Source organism: Neopsephotus bourkii, unplaced genomic scaffold (genome assembly GCF_033783945.1).
Source record: "Neopsephotus bourkii isolate Nb327-2 ecotype Australia unplaced genomic scaffold, CSIRO-AGI_Nbou_v1 NB_1749, whole genome shotgun sequence".
Taxonomy (NCBI): Eukaryota; Metazoa; Chordata; class Aves; order Psittaciformes; family Psittacidae; genus Neopsephotus; species Neopsephotus bourkii.
The window spans coordinates 1,133,236-1,159,927 of record NW_026902223.1 but is presented as its reverse complement, the minus strand read 5'-3'; the positions used below and the strand labels follow the sequence as shown (position 1 = coordinate 1,159,927).

General features: G+C 53.7%; 2 protein-coding genes across 2 annotated transcripts in view; both read left to right on the top strand.

Moving 5' to 3' along the window:
• Window positions 1–26,692, top strand: part of SLC38A10 (solute carrier family 38 member 10) — a 129,075-nt gene that overhangs the window by 13,623 nt on the left and 88,760 nt on the right. The window lies entirely within an intron of this gene.
• NPLOC4 (NPL4 homolog, ubiquitin recognition factor) lies at window positions 83–26,324 on the top strand. Its single transcript, XM_061377292.1, has 17 exons — window positions 83–228; window positions 1,267–1,347; window positions 3,836–3,948; window positions 4,802–4,981; window positions 7,137–7,185; window positions 7,964–8,058; window positions 9,180–9,303; window positions 9,766–9,945; window positions 11,693–11,779; window positions 13,301–13,372; window positions 14,104–14,230; window positions 16,195–16,355; window positions 22,673–22,744; window positions 24,141–24,236; window positions 24,876–24,992; window positions 25,851–25,953; window positions 26,145–26,324. Exons 1-17 carry the CDS (start codon window positions 214–216, stop codon window positions 26,300–26,302), a joined length of 1,830 nt encoding a protein of 609 aa, XP_061233276.1. The 5' UTR covers window positions 83–213; the 3' UTR covers window positions 26,303–26,324.

Here is a 26,692-nt window from a genome sequence, read left to right as displayed (position 1 = left end):
GGTGCACCGCCCCGCCAGGGGTAGGAACTCTCAAGCTGCGGAACGCGAGTGCCGGGGTGCGGGGCTCGGGCGGAGCGGGCGCAGGCGGCGGGCCGGGCCCGGGAGGCGGCGGGCCTGCAGCGGGCAGGGGCAGGCAGCGGAGCGGGCAGGGCCGGGCAGGGCCGCGGCGGTGTCGGGACGTGGCGGCGGGGCCCGGGCCCGGGGGGCAGCGCCATGGCCGAGACCATCGTGAGTGGGGCCGGGCGGCCGCGCCGGGGGGAGGGGCGATGAGGCAGCAGATTCCTGTGGGGCGGCGGGGCCGGGCCGCGCTCAGCCCGCACCGGGGCCCGCACAGGGGGTGGAGGTGTCCGGGCCCGGCGCCCCCTCGGAGCGTGCGGGGTTCGGGACCGTGAGGCCGGGTCCCCGTTAGCAGCGGTCCCGGGGGAAGGGGCCCTGTCCTGGCCGGGAGCCGGTAGCGCTGGAGAAGGGGCTCCCCGGTGCCGTGAGGGTGTCCTGTGCCCGTGGCGCTGGGCTCGCTCCTGGGCTGGAAGTCAGAGGGTTAAAGGGGCCGCTGCGAGGTAATGCCGGGACACCGCAGCCTCCGTGTCCCCCCGTGTCCTCCCGTGTCCCTCCTTCCAGCACACGCTGCCAGCCTGAGCCTGGCGCTGCAGAACCCATCTGCAGGTGAACGTGCTTTAGGGCAGCTTTAGGGCAGCTTAAGTCACTTCTCCAGCTCTCAGCAGCATGGGGACATTGGCGTTGATGTTCGCCCCTTTGTGAAGGGTTGTGCCCGGCCTTTTGTCCCCAGAAGTGCCGGTTTTCCCCATTTCTCGCTCCAGGTCCCAGCTCAGCTGCTGCTTTGTGTCCCAGGAGCACCCTGAGCCTGTGGCTCTTCCCCTCATCTCTTCAGTAGCGATGGAAGTCACCCATCACTCGAAACAGGAGCTCAGGTGCCCATGAGCACCGGTTAGACCGGTGTCTGTGCGCAGGCCCTCAGTAAATCCCTCCCGTGGAACCTCTGATTCACGCTCCTGGAAGTTCAATTCCACGTCTGAGCTCAGAGCTCGGACCCAAACAAAACCAGCGCCGGTTTCTTCCTGGTGCCAGCTTCCTGCATCGTGGGTACCTCACCCTGTGCTGTGCAGAGTGCAGCCGGTGCCACCCTCCCTTGTGCTTGCCCCCTGTTCTGAAGAGGGGCGCTGGGAGCGGGGGGGATGCTGGGGAGGCTGCTGCAGGGTGGGCTCTGTCCCTGGCCCAGCACTGACCCGCAGTGGCCTCCCCCCGCAGATCATCCGGGTGCAGTCGCCGGAGGGGGTGAAGCGAATCACGGCCACGAAGCGGGAGACGGTGGCGACGTTCCTCAAGAAGGTACCGGGGGCTCTGCGGGGGGACAGGATGGGTTTGTGGGGCACGTTGGTAGGGGGCTTGTAAAGAAATGGGAGCGGGGGCTGGTAGGGACACAGGAAAGCGTAGAGCAGCTCCAGTGCCTGAAGGGGCTGCAGGGAACCTGGAGAGGGGCTTGGGACAAGGGATGTAGGGACAGGGCAAGGGGAATGGCTTGAACCTGCCCAAGGGGAGACTGAGCTGAGCTCTTAGGCAGAAGCTCTTCCCTGTGAGGGTGCTGAGGCGCTGGCACAGGGTGCCCAGAGAAGCTGTGGCTGCCCCATCCCTGGCAGTGCTCAAGGCCAGGTTGGACACAGGGGCTTGGAGCAAGCTGCTCCAGTGGAAGGGGTTGGAGCTGGAGGAGCTTTTAAGGTCCCTTCCAGCCAGTTGGTGACTCTATGAAAGCTGATAGTCGAAGCCTTTGGCCTTTTCAGGTCAGACTCAGCTGCTTGATTTATGCTTTAAATAACATTTGAATGTGCTTTGTGTGCTGCTGGTTTTCCAGTATGGTTTTGGAGAGAGCAGGGAAGGAATGGAGGCAAGTTCTTAAGGTGATGTGGGAGCCTCTGGCATCTGCTGGGAAGGATTTCCACCCTGGGATGAGGAGAACATACAAGTGCTGGAGTTGGCTGTGGCTTGTTCTTTGGTCTGGATTCAACTGCTCAGTGTTTAAAGTTTGCTGTTCAGGAGCAAGCAGTTCTGTTTCCTTCCCTCCTGGAGCTCTGCTCTAACCTGGAACTGTCAGATTAGGATTCCTTTGCTTTATAAGAGAAGCACTTTGTGTTCCTGTGCCTGAAGGGCCTTTCTTTCAGTCAGCTCCATTTCCTTTCCCCCCTGCGAGGGGGAGTGGGAACAGAGTGAAACCTCCTGCTCTCTGTGAGTCATTGCCTCTGTTTGATGCTTGGGCTCAGACCATCACATCAATCCTCACCTGAGCAGGCGAAAATCCTGATGGATTTCAGGGCTGGGTCAGAGCCACCCCTCGATCCCTCAACAGCTTCACCCAAGGAAAGAAAAGCTTTCAGACTCCCTGTGCAAAACAAGCTGCTGCTTTCAGGGGTTCATATTACCCGAGGCCGTGTGGAACACTCCTGCTGCAACCACTTGGTTGGAACAAAAGCATCAGCACTCCCTGACATTGCCTGTTGGCCTGAGGAAAGCTCTGTCCTCTTCCTGAGCTGAATACAAGACATGGGTGGGTTTTTCTTCCTGGTACAGGGTTTGCTTGAAAGAGGAAAGTTGCAAACGTTACCCCCCAGGATCTGCACATGTTAATAGCTGTGGATTGTAACACTGAGATGTTCATGCATATGGTGGGGTTTGTACTTAGCTGCAATTAAAACAGCATCGGGTTGCTGCTTCTGTGCTGGCAATTAGCTTGGATCTCCCCCTTGACTCCAGAGAAGCCACAAAAGAAGGAAGAAATCAGAGTGAAGGGCTCGGTTATCTTGTCTTGTACAGCACCTCCTTGGTGAGAGCACTGCAACGTGAGCTCTGGGGTGTGTGCAGGTTGGAATGAGGGAGGAACTGCCTCGTGCCTCTTGGTAACGTACTGGGGGGTTTGTCTCCCCAAAACGAAGTGAATCCTGGCAAGGGACTGTTTGATTCAGATGGAGAAGATGCTTTCCATGGCTTTGCTCTCTGCTTGTGGCTCCTGAGGCTGGGCCTGTGTGCAGTCACTGCCCGTGAGCCCCAGCAAAGCCACAGGGAGATGTTCTAGATGCAAAGCAAGGCTGCTCACTTGAGCGTTTCAGATGCAATTTGTCATCTAGAGAAACTTTTAACAGCCCTTGGAGCCTGATGTTGTCTTTAAGTGGCCCAGTGTAAGAATTGCTGTTGCTGTGAAGAGGTGTTTGGCTGAGCAAGAGTAAAACAGCCTTAAAGTGAACTGGTGAGAGGATGAGCAGGGAAAAACCTGCCTGGGCCTGAGAGGTGGCTGTTGTGAGGGGGAGTTCCATTGGGAGAAAGAGGTAAATGAGGAAAAACAGAAGGGAGAACAGCGGGAAGAGCCTGAGTGAAACCCATGTAGCATCTGGTGGGTGAGAGCAGAGGGAGGTGAGAACAACTAGGAGATGAGGGCAAGAGATGCTCAGAGGTGAAGCTCTGGATGGAGGAGTTGTGGTCACAGGAAGGTGAGGATGACTTGGCAAGGCTGAGCAAGAGACTTGGGGTAATGAGGAGAGAGTTTCCCCCTTGCAGTCATGACAGCACTTGCCTGGATTTAGATAAAGTGCTGCGTTTGCATTGTGTGAGTGAGAGACGTGTTCTGTTTCAGTTCCTTTTTAAAATAGATCTCTTGTGTTACTCAGTGTTTCTGTTTTCCTTGGTTATCCTCTGCCCTTCAGAAATGCAGATGAATTCAGCTCAAGTTTTGCAATAGGAGTTCCCTGGATTTAGCACTCTAAGCAGCTTTCAGCATCCATCCAGGGGTGCGAGGCGCCTTCAACCGTGTCATTTCTTGTCTCTCTTTCAGGTTGCAAAAGAATTTGGCTTCAGGAATAATGGCTTTTCCGTGTACACCAACAGAAACAGGACAGGCGAGATCACAGCAGCACAAAACAAATCCCTCAACTTGCTGAAGATCAAGTGAGTGTGGGGGCAGCACAGTGGGTGCAGGGGGGCGCAGGGCAGCAGCAGCCACGTCACCTTGCAGCAGTGCCAAGCTTTTGGCTGTCTCTTGCCAGCTCCTTGAAGGGACAAGTTTGATGTGAAATGGGGGGTGATCAAACTGACAACGTGTGAGGCTGCAGCAGCCGTTTCTTAGGTCACTTCTGGTGGTGTGTTTGGTGGTGAGGCAGCACCAAGCCCTCTGTTTGCTCTCCCAGCCTGCAGCATCCCCCCTTTCCACTCCCCTTTTGCTCTGCGTCGATGCCAGGGTCTGACAGTCCTGGAGCTGGGATGAGTGGTGCCAATGGTGCAGTTGCCTCATGTTTGCTGGGAATGTTTTCATTCTGTTGGTGTCAAGAGTAACATTAAACTGGTTAAAAATACAGGAGCTGTTACCACCGCTTGCAACTTGTCACTTGAATGTGTCAGTGCTGGCAGCTGCCTCGGGAAGGCTGTGACTTGATGGGCACAGGATCCACAGGAGCTCTTTTTTCCTGCTGGAGCTGTTACTTCTCTTCATATCCTCCTGTTGCCTTTTTCTCCATCTTTACCCATCCCTGGCAGTGCTCAAGGCCAGGCTGGAGAGGGCTTGGAGCAAGCTGCTCTGGTGGCAGGGGTTGGAGCTGGAGGAGCTTTAAGGTCATTTCCAACACAAACCAGTCTCGGATTCTATGATTAGTTTATGTGTGTTTATTAGTCTATATAAGTTTATATGTTACCATATGTGATTCTGTGATACAGTTTGTGATAAATTATGTGCTCTCTATGGTCTGGGAGGTTTGCTACCCAGAAGCATCTCCTGATACCCATGTGTTGTTTCCCACACCTACAGGCATGGTGACATGCTGTTCCTCTACCCCTCGAGCCCGGCTGGCTCCTCCTCAGAGACCATGGACACCTCTGTCTCCCAAAGCTTGCGGCCCATGGGGGCCCCTCAGGTGGTGGAAGATGAGATCGACCAGTATCTGATCAAACAGGATGGCAAGATTTACCGGAACCGAGACCAGCAGCTGTGAGTACGGCTCCAGTTTGCTTCTGCTGATGCATCTGGGCCTCACCAGAGCTTGTAGCCAAGCAGCCAGGAAATGTACTACAGGACCTGCCCCCTGCACTGCTGCCTTTGGAATGTTCACAAGGAAAAACAGCCCTTGTCATTGTCCTGGGAGGTTAAATCAAGCTCTGGTGAAGGAAGGAAGCAGATACCAAAATCCCAGGGTCTTTGCCAGGAAGGACTCATTTTGAGCATCCATTGTTCTGGTCAAGGTGGCCCCTGCTATGGGACTTGGGATCATATGGTTTGTGCTCCTAAAACACTGGAGTTCTTGGGATTAAAATGAATCCTTTGAGTCCTTCCCGGGTCGTCCCAGCAGCCGGTGCTGTGTAGTAACAGGAGGTTGTGCTCTGTGGGTGGTACAGTGCTTAGGAAGCAGGGGCCTGCTGTCCACAGCAGCTTCTGTCCCATATGGTGTCAATATGCAGCTCGCACCCGGTGCTGAGTGAGCATCAGGGTCAGATTTGCTTCCTAAATCCTCTGTCAGGAGGCAGTGTTGCCTTTTCTGGTCACTGCAGTCTCCCCCTGCTTGGGCAGAACCAACATAGCCACACATCAGTCTTAAGGTGGTGCCTTACCTGATGTCCCAAGCAGGAACACAGGATCTTAAGATCCAGCCACTCCTGATAAAGGAAAAACACAGAAGGAAAAGGGATGAGTGGGAGTATCAAGTGGTAAAGATGTGGAAGTGAGACTTGGGTCTCTGCCTGCTTAGTTTTTGGCTTCCTTTCCATCACGTGCCTTTCTAACCTTTGTGTGGAACCAGGGAGTCCATTTTGCTCGCAGCCAAACAACACAGCCTGGCTTTGCCAGGGCTCTGAGCTGCAAGAGGCTTGGGTAAACAGAGCAGCTTGTGGTTTTTGTAGAGGTAAGAACACAATGGGAGTTAATACCAGCCTAAACCTGCACTGATGCTGCTACAGTGTCCTCTGTCTGCAGAACTGGGGTTTACTGCTTTAATAACGTCCCTGGGTGCTGGCTCGATGTCTTACTCTGGTATGGGCTTGGGGCTGGACCCCCCTGCAGGGCAACTGAAAGGGCTCGAGTGAAGGTTTTAAAGGCAAGCAGGAATTCTTTCTGTACCAGAAGAGCTCTCCCTTCCCGTGGTGTTGTCTTCCATCTGGTTTATCTTTAGTGCTGCAGCAGCAAGGAACTGGGGAGAGACGCAGCCTTTACGTGGCAAATGCTATGGAGCCTTTTCAGGCTGATGATAGATGAGGGAAGTGTCACATTATTGAAACAATCAAGGCAAAACCCCAGCACTCCATGGCACAAAACCTGCCTTTAACTTGACCACATTTTCAGCACAATAAATGAAGGTGTTGTTCTTAGCAGGGAGCCAGAGCACAGTGGTGGATATTTATGATAAAAAGAGTGTGTCTGGGCTTGTTCCTGTATTTGGGAGTGCGTATCAATCTAAACATGAAGGGATGCTGGCGCTCAGCTGAGTGCATTAGCAGCCTTTAGAGGTCCTTTATGTACATTATCTGCCACAATACTTTGTTAAAAGCAATGCTGCAACTGGATCTCATCCATTTTGCCTTTACAAGCGCCGTGCTCCTCTCCAGAGGCTTCCTTTGGAACCAGCTCTGACCTAAAGCAGAGGGGGGGGGTAGGGTTTATTGGTTTGGGGTTGGTTTAAAGCAATCACCTCAAAAGGAGATGTTTCCCCCTCTGCTTTATAACTTCCCCCAGCAGGTCTTTATCTGCCCGATAAACACACGCTGCCCTGTTTGTTCCACCCCAGCCTCTGGGGCCTGATAAAGGCTGAACGTTTTGCTTGTCTCTTTGTTAAAGCCACCCAGGCCCAGCCCGTGACGTAGGTTTGGAATTCTTTGAATTGAAAAGCAGCCCCAGTGCGGGGCTGTAAAACTTGAGAAGCTGTGATCTGACAGGGCTTCACGTGGCTCTGCACGGAGCACAGCACAGGCGGGAGCAGGGCTGCCTCTTGACCTGGGACTCATAGAGCGAAGCTTTAATCTCGTGGTGACCCCTCTGTGATGTTCCCCAGTGGGCAGGCACTCAGAGCCTGTCTGTGTAGATCTTACACCCCAAACCAGTCTGATTTGCCATGGTTAAATGAGATCTAACGCTGCTTCTCTTTCTCTTTGCAAAGGTGTCGCCACGGCCCCTTGGGGAAGTGTGTGCACTGTGTACCACTGGAGGTAAGAGCCCTGGGTAGGTGCCCTAGGAAGTCAGACAAAAGCACATCCTCCTGCATTCAGCTTCCTCCAGGATGGAGGCTCTTCCTCGGAGCACTGCCCACGCAGGGGTGGCAGCTCTGGGTCAGGATCCTGGCGTGCTCCCTCAGAGGTGCTGGCTCACATCCAGGCTCACTAAAGCTCTAGGCCTTCCTGACCCTGGGTTCATTCTGGTTCATGCTCTGCTTCTCTGTAGTGATGAGTTTAGCAGAAAGGCCTTTAGAAAAGCTCCAGTTTTCCTCCCTCTTGTCCCCTGCCTGGAGCTGCTTGTTTCACCCCCTCCCATGGATCCCAGCACTTCCCAGTTCAACCACGTTGAAGGCAGCTTTAGTAACACCTACAAATGTGCTGTGTGATTTATGGCACGAAGCAGAGAGCCCTCAAGCCAGGATGACTGTTCCCCCGCTGGGTGCTCTGGAAGTTCTTTGGCCCTGTTTGAGCAGCTGGGCTCTTTGTTTGTTGTTGGATATTGAAAGGGAAAAAGCCTTTTGCCTTTGAGGCTCATTGTGATTTGTGGAGCCAATCTGTTCTAAAAGTAGGAGGCGATACTAAACCTCGCTGTTGTAAAGCCTCACTGTTTGTATCTCAGTAGTAGCTGCCTGGAAAATGAGCCTAAGCTTCCTTGATGCTTTCCATATTGAGAGGCAGAGGGGTTGACTCTAGAACATCCATTTGCTCAGTGCTCAGTGTGTTAGCAGACAGGTGTCTGACCTGCCTTTGCTTTGTGTGGTGTGTTTGGCAGCCTTTTGATGAGGATTATTTGAACCATCTGGAACCTCCTGTGAAGCACATGTCCTTCCATGCCTACATCAGGAAGCTGACCGGAGGGGCAGACAAGTAAGAAAATCTCTGGGTTTGAGGGAATCTTGTTGTAGCTTCTTTTCCTTTTAAAATAGAACTGAAAGCACAGACAGGTCTCACTGGAGCAGTGTTGGGTACAGCTGTGGGAATGGCAAACCGAGGAGAAAACAGCATGTTGCAAAGAAAAGGGCAAGAAAAGCAGGAAAACCAATGTGTTTTCCTTTTCTTTCTTGCTGTGGCAGTGTAATTGCTTCCAGGAAACGCTGCTGATGGGGGAGGAAGCCAGATGGAAGGAGGTTCCATAATGATTCCAAGCCTGGGTCTCAAACCTCATGGAGAGGCACTGAGACTGTGGTGGGCCTGGGGAGCTTTGATTCATCAACGGCTTTCCTTACCTACTAATGTGAATAGGACAGAAGGATGAGCCTGATACTCCTCAGGGCCTGATTCTGCTCTGTCCCATGCTCTGTGTGTCCTTAGTGAAACCTTTGCCTGTCGTGGTGCCATAGTTCATCACCCACTAACTGGAGGAGGTGTCCTACCCTTTTGGGGGTGGAGAACACTGGTGACACAGGCCAGGAAGTGCTGAGCAGAGAGGGAGCACCAAAAGAACAGCAAAGGATCTAAAGTCCCTTCAGGACTGGCAGGGAACCCCTGTGTGCTGAAGTGCAGCTCCCTTAGATGAGTTACACAGAGGTGTAACCTCCCTCCTACTCCTAAATGCCACTGGGATTTTTCTAATGGCTTTGTGAGATGCAGCTCAAGCCATTTGAAGGGAGCTTCCCTTTGCAGGAAGCCTGCACATGAAAGGAGCTCTAATTTGCCCTAGTGGTATAATCTATTACTTCCCCTGTGCTGCGTGAATTATTTAAACAGGGTCCCATGAGTTTTGTATCTCTGCTCTTGCTCGAATTATCTGCTTAAGAGCTGAGTTGGGGACCACACATCAGCCTCTCGACCTCCCACAATAAGTAGGCAGCAGAGGTTACTCCCCAGTGGGAGTTTGCAGGGTGCTTTGAGATCCTCTGAAGATGCAAGGCATTGCTGCTGCCCCATTTCCCATTACCCTGCATCCTCTTCAGTGCGATCCACTTGGGTTTTTTGAGACCCAAAAGCATCTCTGTGGTAACAGCAGCCTCCTCTTTGCCTCCTTGCAGGGGGAAATTTGTTGCCCTGGAGAACATCAGCTGTAAGATCAAGTCAGGCTGTGAAGGGCATCCTCCGTGGCCAGAAGGCATCTGCACAAAGTGCCAGCCAAGCGCCATCACTCTCAATAGACAGGTGAGATGGAGCTCGCAGGAGCCTTGTGCCTAAAGCTGAGAGGGGGCTTCAAGAACAGCCAGTATTGAGTATTGGCAGGTGCTGGGAAGTGGCTGTTAAGGTCTTTAGTCCTTGCAGAAGAGGACTCCAGAATGTGCCTGGATCAGCAGTTTCCTCTAGACGTGGAGGACGCCTGTGCTGATGGATCCCCACTCTTTCCTCGTGGGATTCAAAAGGCCACCCACCGCTTTTCTGTGTTTCCTCTTAAATATCAGTGCCTGGTTTTAGTTGCAGAGGGCCCTAGGAAAGAAGCCAAGCTCAGGGGGTGCTCAGTGCTTCCCCACGCTCCATCCCATGGCGGGTTCTGCTTGCTGGGCAGGGCAGTGGTGCCAAAGGGGAAGGCTGCAGAGGGGTGGTGTGTGTCCTGGGCAGCGGGAAGGTTTCGGTGGTAGGATGGCCTGACGCTTGAACTTTGTCAAACAGAAATACAGGCATGTTGACAACATCATGTTTGAGAACCACACAATTGCAGATCGCTTCCTCGACTTCTGGCGGAAGACAGGGAACCAACACCTCGGGTACCTCTATGGCCGGTACACAGAGCACAAAGACATCCCCCTGGGCATCCGGGCTGAGGTTGCTGCTATCTATGAACCCCCACAGGTAAAACCTGGGCCCCGTGGAGTCAATCTTCACTCATAAACAGGGAGCACAGAAACACTGTGCTGGGGAAACTTCCTGCTGTATTTCCAACTGCAGCTCCATGAGCAGGAGTCCCGTGATAAAGGTGATGGGATTTATGTCTTTAATGTCCCTGTCAGTTATTGCCACTGGAAGGATTTTAAAACCCAGGTGTGCTTTGTGTTATTTATACACTTTCTTTTACGTGACTTTGTGTTCAGATGATTTAAAGCTAAGGGTGACTTCCGAGCAGTGGATTTCACCGTTCAGACTTCCTGGATTAGTGGATTTCCAAGGCTGTGATACACAACAGCTTGAAAACAAAGTCTGCTAGGGAAAAAAAAACCCTTACGAGCTCTCTGGGAAACTTGAAGCAGTTTAATGAGACAAAAATACAGTCTGCTCCGTGATGGAGACACCGAGGAGGAGATTTGATGCCTCGGAGCAGCCGAGTCCCCACTAGATGGTGCACGGCTCCACACGGAGAGCCTGGCCTCCCAAGAGCCCAAAGGCTGAATGTGGTGTTAGAGAGCTGCAAATGGAGATGGCAAAGGCAAAAAGCCACTCTGCCCCCAGCCCAAGGCTCAGCTTGCAGGAGGGTTTGCCTTCTGGATCTTCAGTGCTGATCAAAGTCACTTCTCGAAGTGCAGTCACTGTGTACAAATGTACTGCGGTGGGTTGGATGTTTTCTTCCTCTTGATGGTTTCTGCAGGGCTGTTAGAATGAGATGCAACAGATTTATCAGTGGAACAAGTGGCTCTTTAGGAGTGTGTGTGAGAGCAGAATTGCAAGAGTTTTATGAGTTCTTCCTTTCTCTCCAATATGGATCACATGTAGAGTCATGGAATGGTTTGGGTTGGAAGGGACCTTAAAGCTCGTCCAGCTCCAGCCCCTGCCACAGGCAGGGACCCCTTCCACTGGAGCAGCTTGCTCCAAGCCCCTGTGTCCAACCTGGCCTTGAGCACTGCCAGGGATGGGGCAGCCACAGCTTCTCTGGGCACCCTGTGCCAGCGCCTCAGCACCCTCACAGGGAAGAGCTTCTGCCTAAGAGCTCAGCTCAGTCTCCCCTCAGGCAGGTTAAAGCCATTCCTCCTTTTCCTGTCACTACACACCTGTATATATGAGCAGAGCCAGCCCTCTGTTGTTTCAGCATCACTGTTAAGCTCCTGCTTTGGAAGTTCATGTGCTTTCAGTTGTGCACGGTAAGAGCAAGGAAGCTTTTGCTGTCCTGGCAAGCAGCCCCTGCTGTGCTTCTTGACACGGCATCTCCCCACACGAGAGCTTGCCTCTGAAACACACCCAGATGGGGTTGTGTTTTCCAGAGCACGAGGGGAAAGCCTGTGCCTGGGCTCTTGAATCCACCAGATTCCTGCCTCTCTGCTGCTCAGAGACGCAGACAAATGAAGCAGCAGCGAAACTGGCAGTTGAACACAGAGCTTTGGAAAATGATTTAATCTCTTGCATTTTCCAAAGTGCTCCGAAACAGCAGTGCCCTGTTTGTGAATGCTCAGTGTTTCATTCATAAACCCTGACACAGGCTGAAAGCAGCTGAAGAGCTCCGGTGGGATGGGCCTGTGAGGAGAGGAGGTCCCTGGGGTGGAACTGGTCAGTGGTAACGTTGGAGGGGAAACCTTGACCTCTGCCTCCCTTCTGCCTCACTCCTGACAGTGGCCAAGTGTATGATGTTTTCTCCAGTTGTGTCTCACCAGCCTGTTTTTCTCTGCTGCAGATTGGTACCCAGAACAGCCTGGAGATCCTGGAAGATCCCAAAGCTGAGGTTGTGGATGAGATCGCGGCAAAGCTTGGGCTGAGAAAGGTTTGCATGGTGTTGGATCTCGTGTGTCTTGGTGTAGCAGTGAGGAAAGTCCTTGGTGGTTCCCTTCAGCCCCAGGGGGTTAACCAAAACGTTGGATGTATCTGAAATGTAGTTTGTGATGGTAGTTCTTAGGCTTTTAGGTATGGAAAACAAACCAAGAGCGTTTTCCTGAGCACAAGCATCTATGCCGGCTGTGCAGCTGAAGTCAGCAGTCCTCTGTCATGAGCGACATCAAAGGGAGTAGCAGAGAAGCAGAAACACCATTTTCCCCTTTATTTCCCCTCAGATAGGGGCCGTTCCTGGTAGCATCTCCCCAGTGAGTGCTAATTTGGTGCAGATGCAGCTGGAGTTGCTTTCCGAGTTTCTTCCTCTTGACACAATCTGTGCTCTGCTTCCAGAGCAGAGGCTCTTGCGTGTGCTTTATTCTCCTCTGTGGGGTCCTGTTCTCCTGATGCTGCTGATGCAGGCAATCTGTGTGTTGTTTCGGGGTGCAGGCCCCCCAGCAGCTGAGCCTCAGCCCTCTCTTCCCCACCAGCCACCCAACCCAGACGTATGGCTGCTGGGATCCAGGGCATTGCTGACATCTCTCAAACCTGTCCTGATTATTTGCCTGTTTTGGTATCACACCAATGCCAGGAATGAGATGTACACAAACAAGATTTGGCTTGCTGAAGAAAACACAAAGCAGAACAGCCTCGGTACAACAGACTATAAACAGCTGTGGTGAGGTCTTTTGTTCTCCACGATAAGATCTGCAGCCCTTTGCCAGTGTCTGAAGCAGAGCTCCTGTGCGTGTGTTACTTATTTCCACACTTTTCCTCTGCTTCTCACAGCAGGTATTTTTAATCAGTCAACTCAATCACTTAACACGTACCTGAGTGCTGGGTGTGGGGTTTGAGCTGGCTGGGATCTGACCCTCTGAAGGGTTAATGGGCAGGAGGGGGCCGATCAGAGCTGGCTCCAGCACGTGTGTGAAGGGTTCACGCAGCGGTGTGTGTGTACACATCCATCCTCCTAGGTGCAAACAATGCAGCAAGCAGGAATGTGGTTTTTGGATGGGAGCAGGCCGCTTTGGAATGAATCATACTCCAGCGGGAACATTTGAGCTTTATCTTCTCTAGGGACCGAGCTTCCAAATGAGATCATGTGAGCTGCTTTGTCATCTGCTGGCGCTCCCGCTCCACGCTCAATAGGAAATGCTTTTTGCTGTGGGTGGGAGGAGGTAGCGGCTGAGAGGCCTCTTGCAGCCTCCAGATCTTTCCATGCACAAATATTCCATAGTGAAACATAAAGCTGCAGGTGCCCCCGGCCGGCCAGCTGGCATGCTGCTCCTGGAAATGGGATTCAAATGAGCCCGGCACAGCTGGGAGAGCCATTTCCTTCAGGCAGCTACAGCAGGGCCGTGCAAGGAGCCAAGAACATCTTGTCCTGCTAGGAGAAAATGTATAAGCTCTCTTCTGGTTTGGGGTTTGGGGTTTTTTTTTTCCCTTAAAGTGACTTTCCTTGTAATGCTCCTTATAGGTTGGCTGGATATTCACTGATCTGGTGTCTGAAGACACAAGGAAAGGGACTGTTCGATACAGCAGAAACAAGGTGAGGTTCAAGCGTGCAGCTAATGAGAGCTGCTGGTGCTGAGGGGTGGTAATGGCTAAATGCTGGCTGTGCCCAGCAGGGTGCTGAGCAGGGCTGGAGGTGATGCTGGGAATAGAGTTCTTGTGAAATGGGGTTGGTTTTTAGAAGCATCTGGAGGAAAAGGAGCTTGAAGAGCACTGTTAGGGGGTTGAAGCTGTTTATCTCGAATGCAAAGCTGCCTCCAGCCACTCTGCTTTAGGAAATGGTGCTCCTCGTTTAAGAAACTTCAGATGAGCTTTCACATCCCTTCCAACCCAAACCAGTCTGGGATTCAAAGATGATTCTGTGATGGGGGTGGTTTGAGATGCAAACTGAGCCAAAGTGGCTCGGTCAGAGGATGTTCCTCTGGGCTGGGCTTTGTGAGATATATATATAGCTCACACTTTGACCTTCTCAGCTTCCTGTCGCTCTAAATCAATGACGTCCCCGTTTGGAAAATGAAACCCTGTTAAAAGGAAAAGCAGAGGTGTGCAGGGGTGGGGGGAAGCACAGGTGAGGCAGTCCCTCTGGCAGGAGCCAGGCTCAGGGCTGGGGAGCTGACACGCCGCATGTCTTCCCCAGCCTCTGCAGCAGCTTTCTATGAAAGCATGTTTTCTGGGGGTGTTGGTAGTTTCCTTTGGCTGCAGCCCAGGGAAATGGGCCTGGGCTCCACCACGTTGTCCTTGGTATTGATATTGCTGCTCTTCCCTCAGGACACGTATTATCTAAGTGCAGAAGAGTGCATCACAGCTGGGAACTTTCAGAACCAGCAGCCCAACATCTGTCGCCTTTCTCCAGATGGGCATTTTGGATCCAAGTTTGTCACGGTTGTGGCTACAGGTATTCACTGGCCTGGGCTTGCCCCAGCTCTGCAGGTTACACATGAATTAGCTCTTGTTAATAGAAGAATACACAGCTCTGCCAGGAGGAACCAGACATCCCGGTCCCCATCTGTCCTGTTTAACAAGGGCTTTGCTCTGCTCTAGCAAGTAAACCACTTCTTCATTCCTTCTGCTATCTTCTCTCCAATCATTTACCCTGTCCCCTGCAGGAAACCTAATTGAGGGTCAGACTTGGAGCATCCACCTCTCTGATCCAGAAAGCATTTTTTGCCTGCAGCCAGGGGAATGAATAACCGTTCCTCACTTCTCTGGTCTGAATCTTTAAGCTCCAAGTACTGTTGCCTGAAAACAGCAGGGGAATGCAGAGCCTGAGAGTTAACTCTGGCTGGTTCAGCATGAAGGAAGGACCTTTATCTCCCTTGTGTTGCTGTCAGGGAAGCCCTTACATAGGATGCTGTGCTCTTCTGCACGTGGAAACGTTTCACGTTTGCCTGGATAAAAGAGAGAAGCTGCAAAAGCTGCTTTGCTTTGTCTCCTCTGATATTAGCCATTTCACAGCAAGCCTCCAGAGGCACTGGGGAACGCTGTGCACTACCCAGGCTGCGAGGGGAGATGTTGGTGTGTGCTGGTTGTTGTCGTGTTCGAGGTTCAGTCTGCCACGGGGTGACACATGTGCTCAGTTAAAACTCCCCCGGAGCAGATACGCTGGGTTCTGGGTCTGTTTAACGCAATAACCCCAAACCCAAACCTCATGGCTTGCAAACAGCACCCAGTGTGAAAACTGAAAGTGTGATGTTCTATTGCCTGCTCCAAGCCCGGGTTTTGTAAGTGTTCCCGGAGCCTTTTCCAGTGAAAAGCTCTCTTTGAGTTGAGGCCCGTGCAGTCAGACAGCTGCCCGTGCATTCCAGACTGCTCAGCGCATCCATCTTTCATTACAGATAGATGTGTATCTCACTCACCCTTTGTGTTCCTTATTCCTGGGTTTAAACAAGGTGCTTTACTGAGAAGCCAACGGCCAGCTTTGTTCAGACCTTGCCTGGGCCTGGGTCTATGTTTCATTTCTAGGAGTGTTTGTTCTGGAGCAGAGAGTGATTGAGGTTGGAGATCAAAGGGTAGAAAATGAATATTTCCTCTTTTCTGTTCCAGATAATCTCATTCTCTTCTGTTCAATCAGCCCATCAGGTTTCTATTTAAACACTTGATTCCTTCGTTTCGTGCCGTATAAATACATTTGGATAGTTTGCATCAACTTTGCCTTTAAATCCTCGACATGGATTAATTCCTATCCCCTCCTGAATTCCCTAGGTTTGGAAACAGTAACGTTTTCCTACCATCTGTCTGTATCTTCTCTTTCCAGTTGTGTTCTACTGACATATGACCTGATGTTGCTTACATTACCCAAATTAAAGCGCCAAGCATGTGATCTATCAGTGAGCCAGGGGCTTAATTTCCACTTTCCATGTCAGATTTCCACCGAGCCATCCATTACAGGCTGAGAAAACACTTTTTCTTCTTATCCCTGACATCTCTTCGGTGACCAGCCCTCAATCTGCGGCTCACAGCTCCTTGGAAATGAAACAGGCTCCTAGGAGCTGTGTGTCTGGTTTCTGTTTTGAGAAGGAGGAGATACCCACAGGATAACGGGAGGGTGTTGCTATCCGGAGCCTTCTGAAAGGGCAGCTTCACCTTTAAGCTCCTGGCAGAGAGCTCTTGCTGTCACTGCAGGGGTCTGTCCTGTTAGGCTGGCTGTGAAAATGGGTGTTACTTAATAAATGTAGAGCTTAGAGGGGATTCTTGCCTAGAAACCCTTCCATGCAGCAGCACCAGGGGCTTCGTCTCATGGTTCTTTGCTGTTAGCAACAGCCCGGTGTTTAGTGTTGCTCCTGGGGTTGTGCCTCGCAGGGTTAACACTGGACAAATCACTCCTTAGGTGGGATTTGTAAGCAGCCTCTTCTCTTCCAGGTGGTCCCGACAACCAGGTCCACTTCGAGGGGTACCAGGTCTCCAATCAATGCATGGCTCTGGTTCGGGATGAGTGCTTGCTGCCCTGCCGAGACGCACCGGAGCTGGGCTACGCCAAGGAGTCCAGCAGCGAGCAGTATGTGCCTGATGTGTTCTATAAGGTAAGAGCTGCGTGCCTGGGGCAGGGGGGGAGCTGCAGAACCAGCTCTGCTGCGTGTCTGGAAATCAGTATGGAAATCAGCGTGGCCAGCTCAGGAAAGGATGTCTTTGAGGTCTGAACTATTTTCAGTAGTAACCGTTCACCACATGTCTGCAGAGTAATTGCATAAGCTCCACTTCCCCCTCGTAAACGTGCTGTTATGGTTCCCAGCCCAGCAGTAGCCATTGGCCATCCAGCTTCTAAATGAGGTCTGCAGTGATCCACCACGAGCCCATAGCAAGTGCTCTGAGTTCACCTCCCCTCTATACGTGCTGGCAGTATTTGCCATGCCTCTCTGTTGGTTTTAATCCCCAGCTGAGTTCAGCTTCCTCCGCTGCACTGCCATATGATGTGTGCTCGCAGGAATGGAGCAGTGGGGTCCCTTTGCACTGCCAGGGGTTTGCTCGTGTGTGACACGCTTACAGGCACCAACTGGGCAGCAGATGCAGCAGAAAACAGATGCAGGAAGAGGAGGGCCAGCCTCGTGCGTGCTTCTCTGGGGCAGAAGGAAGGTGCAAAGGCTGTCAGAGCAAGGGTTGTGCCCCAGCTTTCCCCTCGAGTGCTGGGGTGGCTGCCAGTGCTCCAGTCCTTGGGTCAGACTAAGCTCCATGAACTGGTCCTGAGGAGCAGTGGGGGATCCGTGCCCTCAGAGTGGATGCAGAGCACTCCTGCATGATGTGTCCTGCAGGAGCACTGCTGGTAACCTGTGTGCTGTGGTTTTCAGAGCAGCTAGTGATGAATGGACTGTCATTATTCCCCTGACAGTTGTTCCTGGGGATCTTCAGCCCCCCTGTATCTGCAGGGCCGAGTTAGAAACCTGGGGACAGGAGCTCTGCAGAGGCTAATGGCACCGCTTCTCACACGTGTGTATGCTGGTGCCCTGTGAGCAGGGACAGAGGAATTAATTAATGGTGCTGTTGGCCAGCTAATTAGCCATCCATCACCCGAGCTGGTTATCTCCTCCTTGTCTCTGTGATATTCACAGCGTGCTCCTGCTGCCTGTATTAAAGCTGTCCATGAAGGAGCATGGGATAAGCAAAGCTGCCTTCACTTGGGGTGACTGAAATGAGCCTACTGTGCACCAGCAACAGAAATGGAGCTGGTCAAAACACTCTTGGGTGCCCTCAATCTGAAACGCTGGCCTGGGTGAATTAGTTTGGGAGACTCCATTCCACCCCTTAACACCCAGTAATAAAGAGGAACACCCGTTGGCTAATTTCAACACTAGAGAGGAAAGCTGGATGGAATCTGTGCCTCTTCCCTTTGCACACAGGCAGCTCTCAGGAGCTGATAAGCCAGGTCCGATTGAGATGCAGCAGAGCTCCGTTGTGCAAGGCTTGGCCCTGGCTGTGAAGATGAGATCACTGCTGGCGTGCTCTGGTCCTGCTCGGAGGAGCCCACACTGTGCCACACTCGGGGCGCAGCCTTGCAGGAGGTCCCGTAGTCTGTGTCCCACATGTGGGCCACCCGGGGTGCTGGGAGCAGTGGGTGTTCCCATACAGGCTTCACTCCCATTTGGAATCTGGGAGATAAACAGAATGGGAAGTGATGGTTGCAGCCTTGTGTGGAAATTTCCATGCAGCACACATGCACTGGGTCGGGCTGCAGCTTATTTCATATGTTTTATAACTCATATCCATAACTGCTGAGGGCCGAGTGGACCTCTCCTTCAGCCTTAAACGTGTTTGGCTGGAGGATCTCTTAATTTTGGAATGTTCTTAAATCAACGGAAAGCTTAGTCACTGCTGGCGTGGAAAACCTTTGGGGTCTCATTGAATGTGCAAGGCTTGAGGTCAGAGACACTACCTCATCGGTACTGGGTTGGTGACAGCGATGGTGTCAAAGCCTTGGTCAAGTGCAGTGTGAGGAGCAGGAGTCGAGCGCTTGGCCTCACAGCAGGGAGCAGACGGCTCAAGGTCCAGCACCCTGCTCCCTATTTCCCTGCTGAAACTGCAGGAGCTGAGCCCCCAGTCCTCACTGGGGAGGTCCCCTCTGTGCTGGCTGCCCAAACAGCTTGGGTTGAAAGCTGCACTTTGGAGGAGTTGCTGTGTTTTGTCTCGCGCTCAGAAGCTATCAGTGCTAAAGAGAGAAGTGCATACATATACTTCTGTGTAATGTGCAAGTATTCATTTGGAAAGCCCTTTAGGATGAAAGGAGCTGTTGGATGAGAACCAGAAGGGCAGTGTTTTGTGTAAGTGTGGGTATATTTATAGAGCAACTGTGCATCCAGATGTGAGCTCTTCTGAACCCTCCTATCTGTCTGCAGCAGGGCAGCACAGCGGGTTCAGCTTCGGCTTTGCAAATAGGACTAGGAGGAGGTGCTGCTGGCTGCATCTCTAGTGAGGGGTAAGCCAGCAACTGTGCTTTGATCATGCTCAAAGATGTCTCATGCCTCTGCAGTAGGTGGTGTTGTTTCAGTGATGAGTGTCAGAGATGCGCTTGGATTGGCATCGCTGCAGGCACACGAGGGGGCGAGGGCCCGTGCTGCAGGCAGGAGCTGCAGCCTCAGGACTTCCCTGCACGGCAGAAGCGGTGTCCGTGGTCAGAGAGCTCCTTTTCCATGGCTTGGACCTTGTTTTGTGTCTGTGGGGCGGGAGCAAGAGCTACCCCATCCTGTGGGGCTGCAGCTGCTCCTGCCTGAGTGACTCACCTCGTGTGTGATGGGCTGTTCTTCCATGGAAAGAGCAGAGCCGATGGCACCGGTGCTGGCCTGCCTCGGGAGCCGAGGCGTTGCGTTCTTCCTGAGGCTTCCCCTTGTGATTCCTGTATTTCTTTACCATTCTCTTTATGTTGGCCCCTGGCCCTGCTGCTTGGAGGAGCCACCCCCGTGGAACTGGCAGTGTGTGCTTTCTGCATGCGGCTGATGCTTGCCTGCCTCGGGAGGGCTGGAGTGCTGCTCCAGCATGGACCCTGAGGCCTCTGGGGACTGTGAGTACAAGTTCCTTTGCTCTGAGGTGCCTCCCCAGGGAAGATGGAAGAAGCCATCCCCCTGGCCCCTGGTTGTGCAGCATCGCTGTGCCCCATCTGAGCGTTGCACAACCAGCACAGCTCGGCGAGTTCAATGCAATGAAGCTCAGGAAGGAGTCGTTCCTGTCGAGACACAGACACAGGTCAGAGTAACTGCTCTCTGTGAGTAAAGACAACAGTGCTGCAGTGCCCACTGCACCCTGTTTCTCAGCTGGATGAGGCAGAGCCTGTCTGAATGCCACATACGAGCATTTCCCATTCCCTGTCTTCTACCCTCGAGTGGTCTCCTTTGTCCATCTGGGTCTAGAAGCTAATGGTATTGATTCTGGTTTCACTAAGAAGGTACCTTCCAAGCCCTGGGTTGATTATTCAGAGCTGAAGTTGAGGAGATTGGCTGCGTTTTACAGACCCTTTGAAACACTTGGATAATTGGATTTTGGGACTGGCTTTGTCTCTTATCACAGGTATTTGTGTCGGCTTAGTGCAGACATGGAGATGTCACCCTTGCAGCGAATTGCATTTTACAGCTGCCCTAATATCCCCCTGAGTTTCCTTGGGATGGTGTAAGACGAAAGCCCTTTACAATGGCACCAGTGTTGTGAAAGAGCCCTTTGCCCTCGCTGGGACCAGCGTGGGCTTTGTGCATTTACAGCGGCTGAGCCTTGGCTTGCAGCTTGCAAAGCGTGGTCCCACCTGGCCCTGGGTGAGCCCTGCACCAGGGCACTGCTTTGATGAGAGCAGAGGCAGCTCTGAGGCAGGCTGCCCCCAGTGGGGCACACATTGCTTCCTCCTGTTTGCTCTGAAATCCTCTTGCAGGGAAGGCACCGGAGCCAGGCTGCAGGGAGGGTTCACTGACAGTGAAGGACTTCCCCTGCCTGGCCTCCTCCCAGCACCTCGTGTTGGACTGGAAAAGCCGCCTTAGCCTTAAATGTCCCAGCTGCTCTGGGGAGGAGGATGCTTGATTAGCTCATGAGGAGTCTCCTGAGAAGGGTTTCAACTCTCACTGACCTATTGCTCTTATGAAAGTTGCTTCATTTCTGTGTCAGCTGCTGGATGTGTGCAAAGGGGCAGGGCTGGCAGGTAAAGCTCTTGGAATCAGTGGGGTTGAGCTTTATGAACGCACAGGAAGGACAGAGAGCTGCTCAGCTCCACGGTGCCTTCAGCAGGGCGAGTCCAGCGTGGGATGCTGATGGTGTGGGATGCTAACAGCCATCCAGCCCTGGGATATGGGGCCAGAGCCTCCCTCTTAACTGAAGCCACCCAGGCGCCTTGCTCAGATCACAAACCCGAGGCCACCCCGCAGCCTGTCCCACTGCAGCCATCCCAGAGCTGCAGGGCTGTGCAGTGCATCCTGCATTCCCTGCGGGAGCATCCCATCTTCCCCCTGTTTGACCTCCTCCGTTTGCAGCTCCTGCCTCCAAACAGTGGTTCGCAAGGCTCTGTTCACAGCGCCTGATGCAACCTCCAGCTTGCTCCTGTCTTCAGGATGATTCATTGTCCAGATCCTCCAGGCTTTGCTGCTTGATTTTGGTCCAGGAACCAAATACTTGCGCCTTCGTGAACCTCTTCCTGGCCTCCCTTTGGAGTCGTTGCTTCTGGGCGTTCATGGCTTGCGGGTCTCAGCAATAACATGCCAAGAGGCACTCTGGGGCCCTGGTGAGTGCTGAGTTCAGGATGAAGATGTCTTTCCCCCAGCTTGACGTTTGTTAAGGCCTTTAAAACGTAATTGCCTAATAAAATGGTGTTATGGGGGTTGGAGGAGAAGCGCTGGCGTTGAGGGGGGCTCTGGCTGAGGAGGGACAGGGAGTAGAGGGGATGAGGTTCCAGTTTGGTGCTCACAGCCCCAGCGCCCGTCTGGAGGCGTCACTCAGCAGCATGACATTCAGAAGAAGGCATTTAACATGGAAACCCCCCAGAGGCAGAGATTAAAGCGAACAGGTGCTGGGAAAACGTTTCTGCATATTAGAACTTAATTAGATTTGAAAACGAATTCCAGATGGGCTCATTACGGGTGAGTTGTTGCAGGTTCCTTCTTGCCGGGGCAGGCTTGTGTTTGGGAAGCCGCTTGGGTCTGATTGGATTTGATTCCTGCCTCTTTGCGGTATCGCGGTGATCTAGGAGCAGGGTTTAGCTTTCAGCTCCTGTGATCTCCCTGCGAAGGCTCCACGTCTCCTCCTGCTCCTGTCAGAGGCAGGGAGATCTGAGGCCAGGAGCCACCCGCCTCGTAGCTGCCATCACCACAGGGCCAACAAGCTGTCATGTTCAAGGAGGAAAAGATCCTTATCGGGGCTGCTCTTCAAAGAGTGGAAGGTAGATTGTTAACAAGGGGAACGGTTCCTGGGGACCGAGGAGGTTTGGGCAAGGGGGGATGCTGCCTGGAGGGGAGCAGCGTGCCGGAGCCTGCTGGGCTGTGTCAGGGTGCACCGGGAGCATACCTGTGCTGTGTAAATACCAAGGTAAGGCAGCAGTGCTGATAGCGGGGGAGTGATGGGAGAAAACACGGATGCAGGGAGGCTCATCCCGGGAATGCTGCTCCAAACCCTGCTTGGGGGGGGGTCACAGCCCTCCATGGATGTATCAGGGGCTTCCAAGCTGCAAACTTCAGTGTAAGGCCCTTGCTTGGGAATGATGGGCGTGTGATTTATGTGGGGCTGGGTGAATGATTTATAACACGTTAAGTGATGATTTAGGTAGGGAATCAAACCCCCTCGTAGAGAATCTTTAATGAAAAGTGTCAGTTCTCAGGAATTTATTTGCGGCGCCGTGTTTGAACTCGGCGTGCTTGACATCAATCACGTCTAATTGTCACCCCGTGATTAATGAACATATGCTGGCCGTTCCTCTCCGTAATTAAACTTTACTTTCAATGCGCCTGGCAGAGCAAAACAAGTCTGTGCCTTGTGATGGGCTGGTTCTTCAGGCTGGGGGTGAGACAGGGGACTGGGATTTCCACCTCCCAAGGGAGAGACTCGCAACCGGTTCTGCAGACTCAGGTTTGCCTTGGCGGAGGGGTGCTGTCCCTCCCTCCTGAGACACCCTGCGCCTTAAAGCAGCATCTGCAGTGGTGCCAGGCACCTCCCTGGTGCTGATGCAAGCAGAGCCAGGTGGGTTGTGACCATGCTCATGTCCTCCTTATGGAGATGCAGAGCTCTCCAGCCCCCAGAAGCTGTGGGGGCTTGGGAACAGGTTCCTCTCTGCACCCTTAGATCTGCCCAAGGCGAGGATCCCAGGCTCCTGGGTGGGTGTCTGCAGGACAGGATCCCGTTGCCTTCACTTCCATGCTGAGGAATAATCAGACTCTTTATTTTCCAGGACATAGACAAGTTTGGCAACGAGATCACACAGCTGGCTCGCCCGCTCCCCGTGGAGTACTTAATCATAGATGTGAGTATTCCTTGCACTTGTTTGCTTGCAGCAGGAGATGGTCAGGGCGGAGGGAAGCTCTTAACCCACTTCTGAGTTCGCACTGGAGGTGATTCATGCGACAGATATCCCTCCTTTCCCCTCTGCTGCCAGGCATTTCGAGCACTGAGGTGTGCTCTGGGGTGGTTCCAGAGCAACTTGGGGTCTGTGTGGTGCCAGGGAACGCGCTTGCTTCCTGGGAAAACACTGCTTGGTGTTATCCCAGCTGGCACATAGCCACACAGGGGGGAGCAGCCAAGCCCCATGGATGCATGTGCTGGGCACCACGTCACGGGGAGCTAATGAGGAATCTCCAGTCCTGTCTAACAATCCATCCCCTTCAGTGACTCAGCAGAGCAGGTTGGTTGGACAGAAACGCCTGTTCCTGGGGAAGGGAATTCCCGATGGAGCCAGGCTCTGCCTGCCCCTGAGCCAGGCCCCGGGGCACGGCTCTGCCCTTTGGCTCGCAGGGAGGCTGTGGAAGGGAAGCAGATAATTGGGATGCCAGCTGACATTGCTGGAGGTGGTGCCAGTGATGGGTGAATCCACCCGGAGCAACTGGTGGGGCGCAGCTGCCCCTGGCACAGGCAGTGCCCCGTGGGATGCTGGCGGCTCATCCTTCATCCCAGGTCACTTGTGTCACTGGGATGTCACACACAAGTGGTGTGTCCGGAACAAGGGGCTCTTTGTGCCGCTCGGCAGCACCACAGCAGATTCATTGCTCCAGTAGCAAGAGCATCTGTTTCCGGGTACCTGGGGTGTAATTAAGATGAAAGGAGATGGATGGAACGTGCACGGGGGAGCAGTCGGGGATGTTGCACTTCTGAAACGTTGTGGTTTGTCTCTTTAAAGGGGAAAAAGGCTTTCCTGCAGGTATTGCTGCAGCTCTGCTTGCAAAGGGCCTCGCTGACAGAGCCCAGCAACTGCCACCAAACCGTAAGGCACCCAGGATTAGGATTGGCTTAAACATCAGAAGCTGCTCTGAACACTGCCTTGTGAGCAATGATGTGTTGCCCTGGTCTCATCCCTTTGGCACAGGGTGACTGTTCTGTGAAGTGCAAAGGTGTTTTCTTGGCACCCATTCCAGCCCCAAATGGAGCAGCCTGGACCCCTGGTCACTCCGGGGCCAGTGTTCTCCCCTTCACCCCTTGGTGTTCAGGAGACATCAGTACATCACCCTCCAGCCCCACTAGAAACAACGGCCAGGAGCTACAGAGTGTGCTGGCTGGAATCTCACTTTAAGCATTCAAAGCCATCAGAAGATCCTGGCTGCAGTTCCCTTGCCATCTCCTGGCTGCTCTTGGCTATCAGGAGCTTCCCGTATCCCCCTTGCCTCTCCTCGTGCCAGCGCTCTGATCATCCTGTCTTGGGGTTACAGATTACTACAACTTTTCCCAAGGATCCAGTCTACACATTTTCTATTTCTCAAAATCCATTCCCCATCGAGAACCGTGATGTGCTGGGAGAAACTCAGGTAAGGAATGCTTCCAGGTAAGGGGAATGGCTTGAACCTGCCCAAGGGGAGACTGAGATGGGCTCTGAGGCAGAAGCTCTTCCTTGTGGGGGTGCTGAGGCGCTGGCACAGGGTGCCCAGAGAAGCTGTGGCTGCCCCATCCCTGGCAGTGCTCAAGGCCAGGTTGGACACAGGGGCTTGGAGCAAGCTGCTCCAGTGGAAGGGGTCCCTGCCCATGGCAGGGGTTGGAGCTGGAGGAGCTTTAAGGTCCCTTCCAACCCAAACCAGGCTGGGATTCTATGAGACCTTTTCCTGCAAGAGGCCCCTGGGGCTGAGCAGAGGCAGGTGCTGGACGGCTCCAGGCTCTCTGGGTGTTGCCAGCACACAGAAACCTTGAGTTGCTTTAGAGCAGCAACAGCTCGTTTGTTAAGGAGGCTGTGCCAGAGGTGTCAGAGGCTTCCTCCAGGAGTCATCACGAGAAAGGGGTCAGTGCCTGCTGTGGCTCTGGGAGAGGTTGGCTTTGGTCCTTGCTGAGGACATCCAGGGTTCAAGAGCAGAGAAAGAGGAGGGGATGGACGGGAGAGTCAGAGTGAATCCGCATAGGAAAATAAAGACACCGTGTGGGAAGTGACTTCTCTTTATTGCTGCCCCTCTCTGCAGGACTTCCACAGCTTGGCCACGTATCTGTCCCAGAATACTTCCTCCATCTTCCTAGACATCATTTCTGATTTCCATCTGCTCCTCTTCCTGGTCACGAACGAGGTCATGCCCCTGCGGGTACGTAACGGCGAGGAACGGCTCGTGTCGGCATCACCGGGGCCCTCTGCTCCTCCTGGGCTGTCACATGGAGGTGACAGAGCCATGGGTGCAGGGCAGGGTGTGCTGCTGGCCCAACACCTCCCCTTCCAGCTGAGCTGCTGGGACAAGGTTTAAAAGTGAAGCCAAAGCCCTGATTAGAGCACAAGGAGCTCGGAGCAGCGAGCGGGGGTGGTTGTGAACATGGCCACAGCCTGGCCAGAGCCAACTTGGCTGCGGCTCTGGGAGCTGGGAACGTTTGTTCAGGGAGCTCAGAATCAGAAATCCCTATCGGAACGATGATGGGATCAGAGCCCCCAGATCCATGAGGCCATGGAGTCCTTGGCTGGGCACCGGCGCTTGGCCCGGGCCCCTGCTCCACATCTGCACTGCTGGATGCCAGAGGACAGGGCCATGTCTTTGCCAGAGCCTTCGAGGACATGTGTGGGGCAGCAGGGCTGACCCTGGGTGGCTGGAGATCAGGCTGGGCTGCTCCAGCACAGTGGGTCTGCACCCCTGGGTGCAGGCAGGCTCAGCACCCACATGCTGTCCAGTGCAGGGCAGTGCAGCTTGGTTTGGTGATAACCTCCTCTAAGGAGAGGCAAAGGAAGCCTTTGGGTTTGAGGGTGTTTCTGAGTGTTGGGGGGCAGAAGGGACAGTTTGCATCTTGCCCCCTGGCTGTGAACCTCACAAGGGCAACCCAAAGGGCATTTTGAAGCAGCTCAGACTCACAGTTGTGTCTTGCTGTGGCTGGTGGAGGAGGGCAGGAGGCACTTACCCTGCTCACAGCATCAGTCTGGGCCCTGCAGGAGTGCTTGATTTCCCTCTTACGCTTTCCAGGACAGCATCAGCTTGTTGCTGGAAGCTGTGAGGACCAAGAATGAGGAGCTGGCACAGACCTGGAAGAAATCAGAGCAGTGGGCCACCATCGAGCAGCTCTGCAGTAAGAAAAGGGGTCCCTCTGGGAGGGGGGGGGTCCGGTGTCCCTTGGGCTTGGTCCTCTCAAGCCACCTCGGATGCTGCTGGAGACTGGGAGGGAGGAAGGCAGCGAATGGGAATGGGCTCTGGGGTGCCAGCACCTTGGAGCTTCCCCAGGGCACCGGCAGCATCTCCCCTTTGCTCTGTCTCCCGCAGGCACGGTGGGGGTCCCGCTCTCCGGACTGCAGGAGTACGGGGCCATGGGCGGCTCGACGCACGCAGCAGCAGCGGCCATGTGGGCCTGCCAGCACTGCACCTTCATGAACCAGCCCGGCACGGACCACTGCGAGATGTGCAGCCTGCCGCGGACCTAACCAATACACAGCAACCCCCCCGGCAGCAGCAGTGGTGCTTGTCCCTCCCTTGTGCTCCCCTTCAGCTTCCCGGGGTGCGGAGCCCATGGGGGGCAGGCTCCAGCATTTCCCACCTTCCCACCCCTGTGAGGGGCAGCCCCGTAGCAGGAGCGGGCGCCCTGGCTTTATCTTGATGCTGGGTAACCAATGCTTAACCTCAGCCTTCACCCCACCACCCCCAGCCCCTCTCTCAGCCCGCTCTGGGTGAGCCCTGGGGGCTTGGGGACCCCCCAGGTGCTGCCCAAAGCACATCCGTGCATGGTGGAGGTGATGGGGAGGCTTTGGCATCCCCCTGCCCGCAGCTTTGCTCCCCTTTCCCTGTCCCTGCGGGTGCCCAGGTCCCAGCTGCTT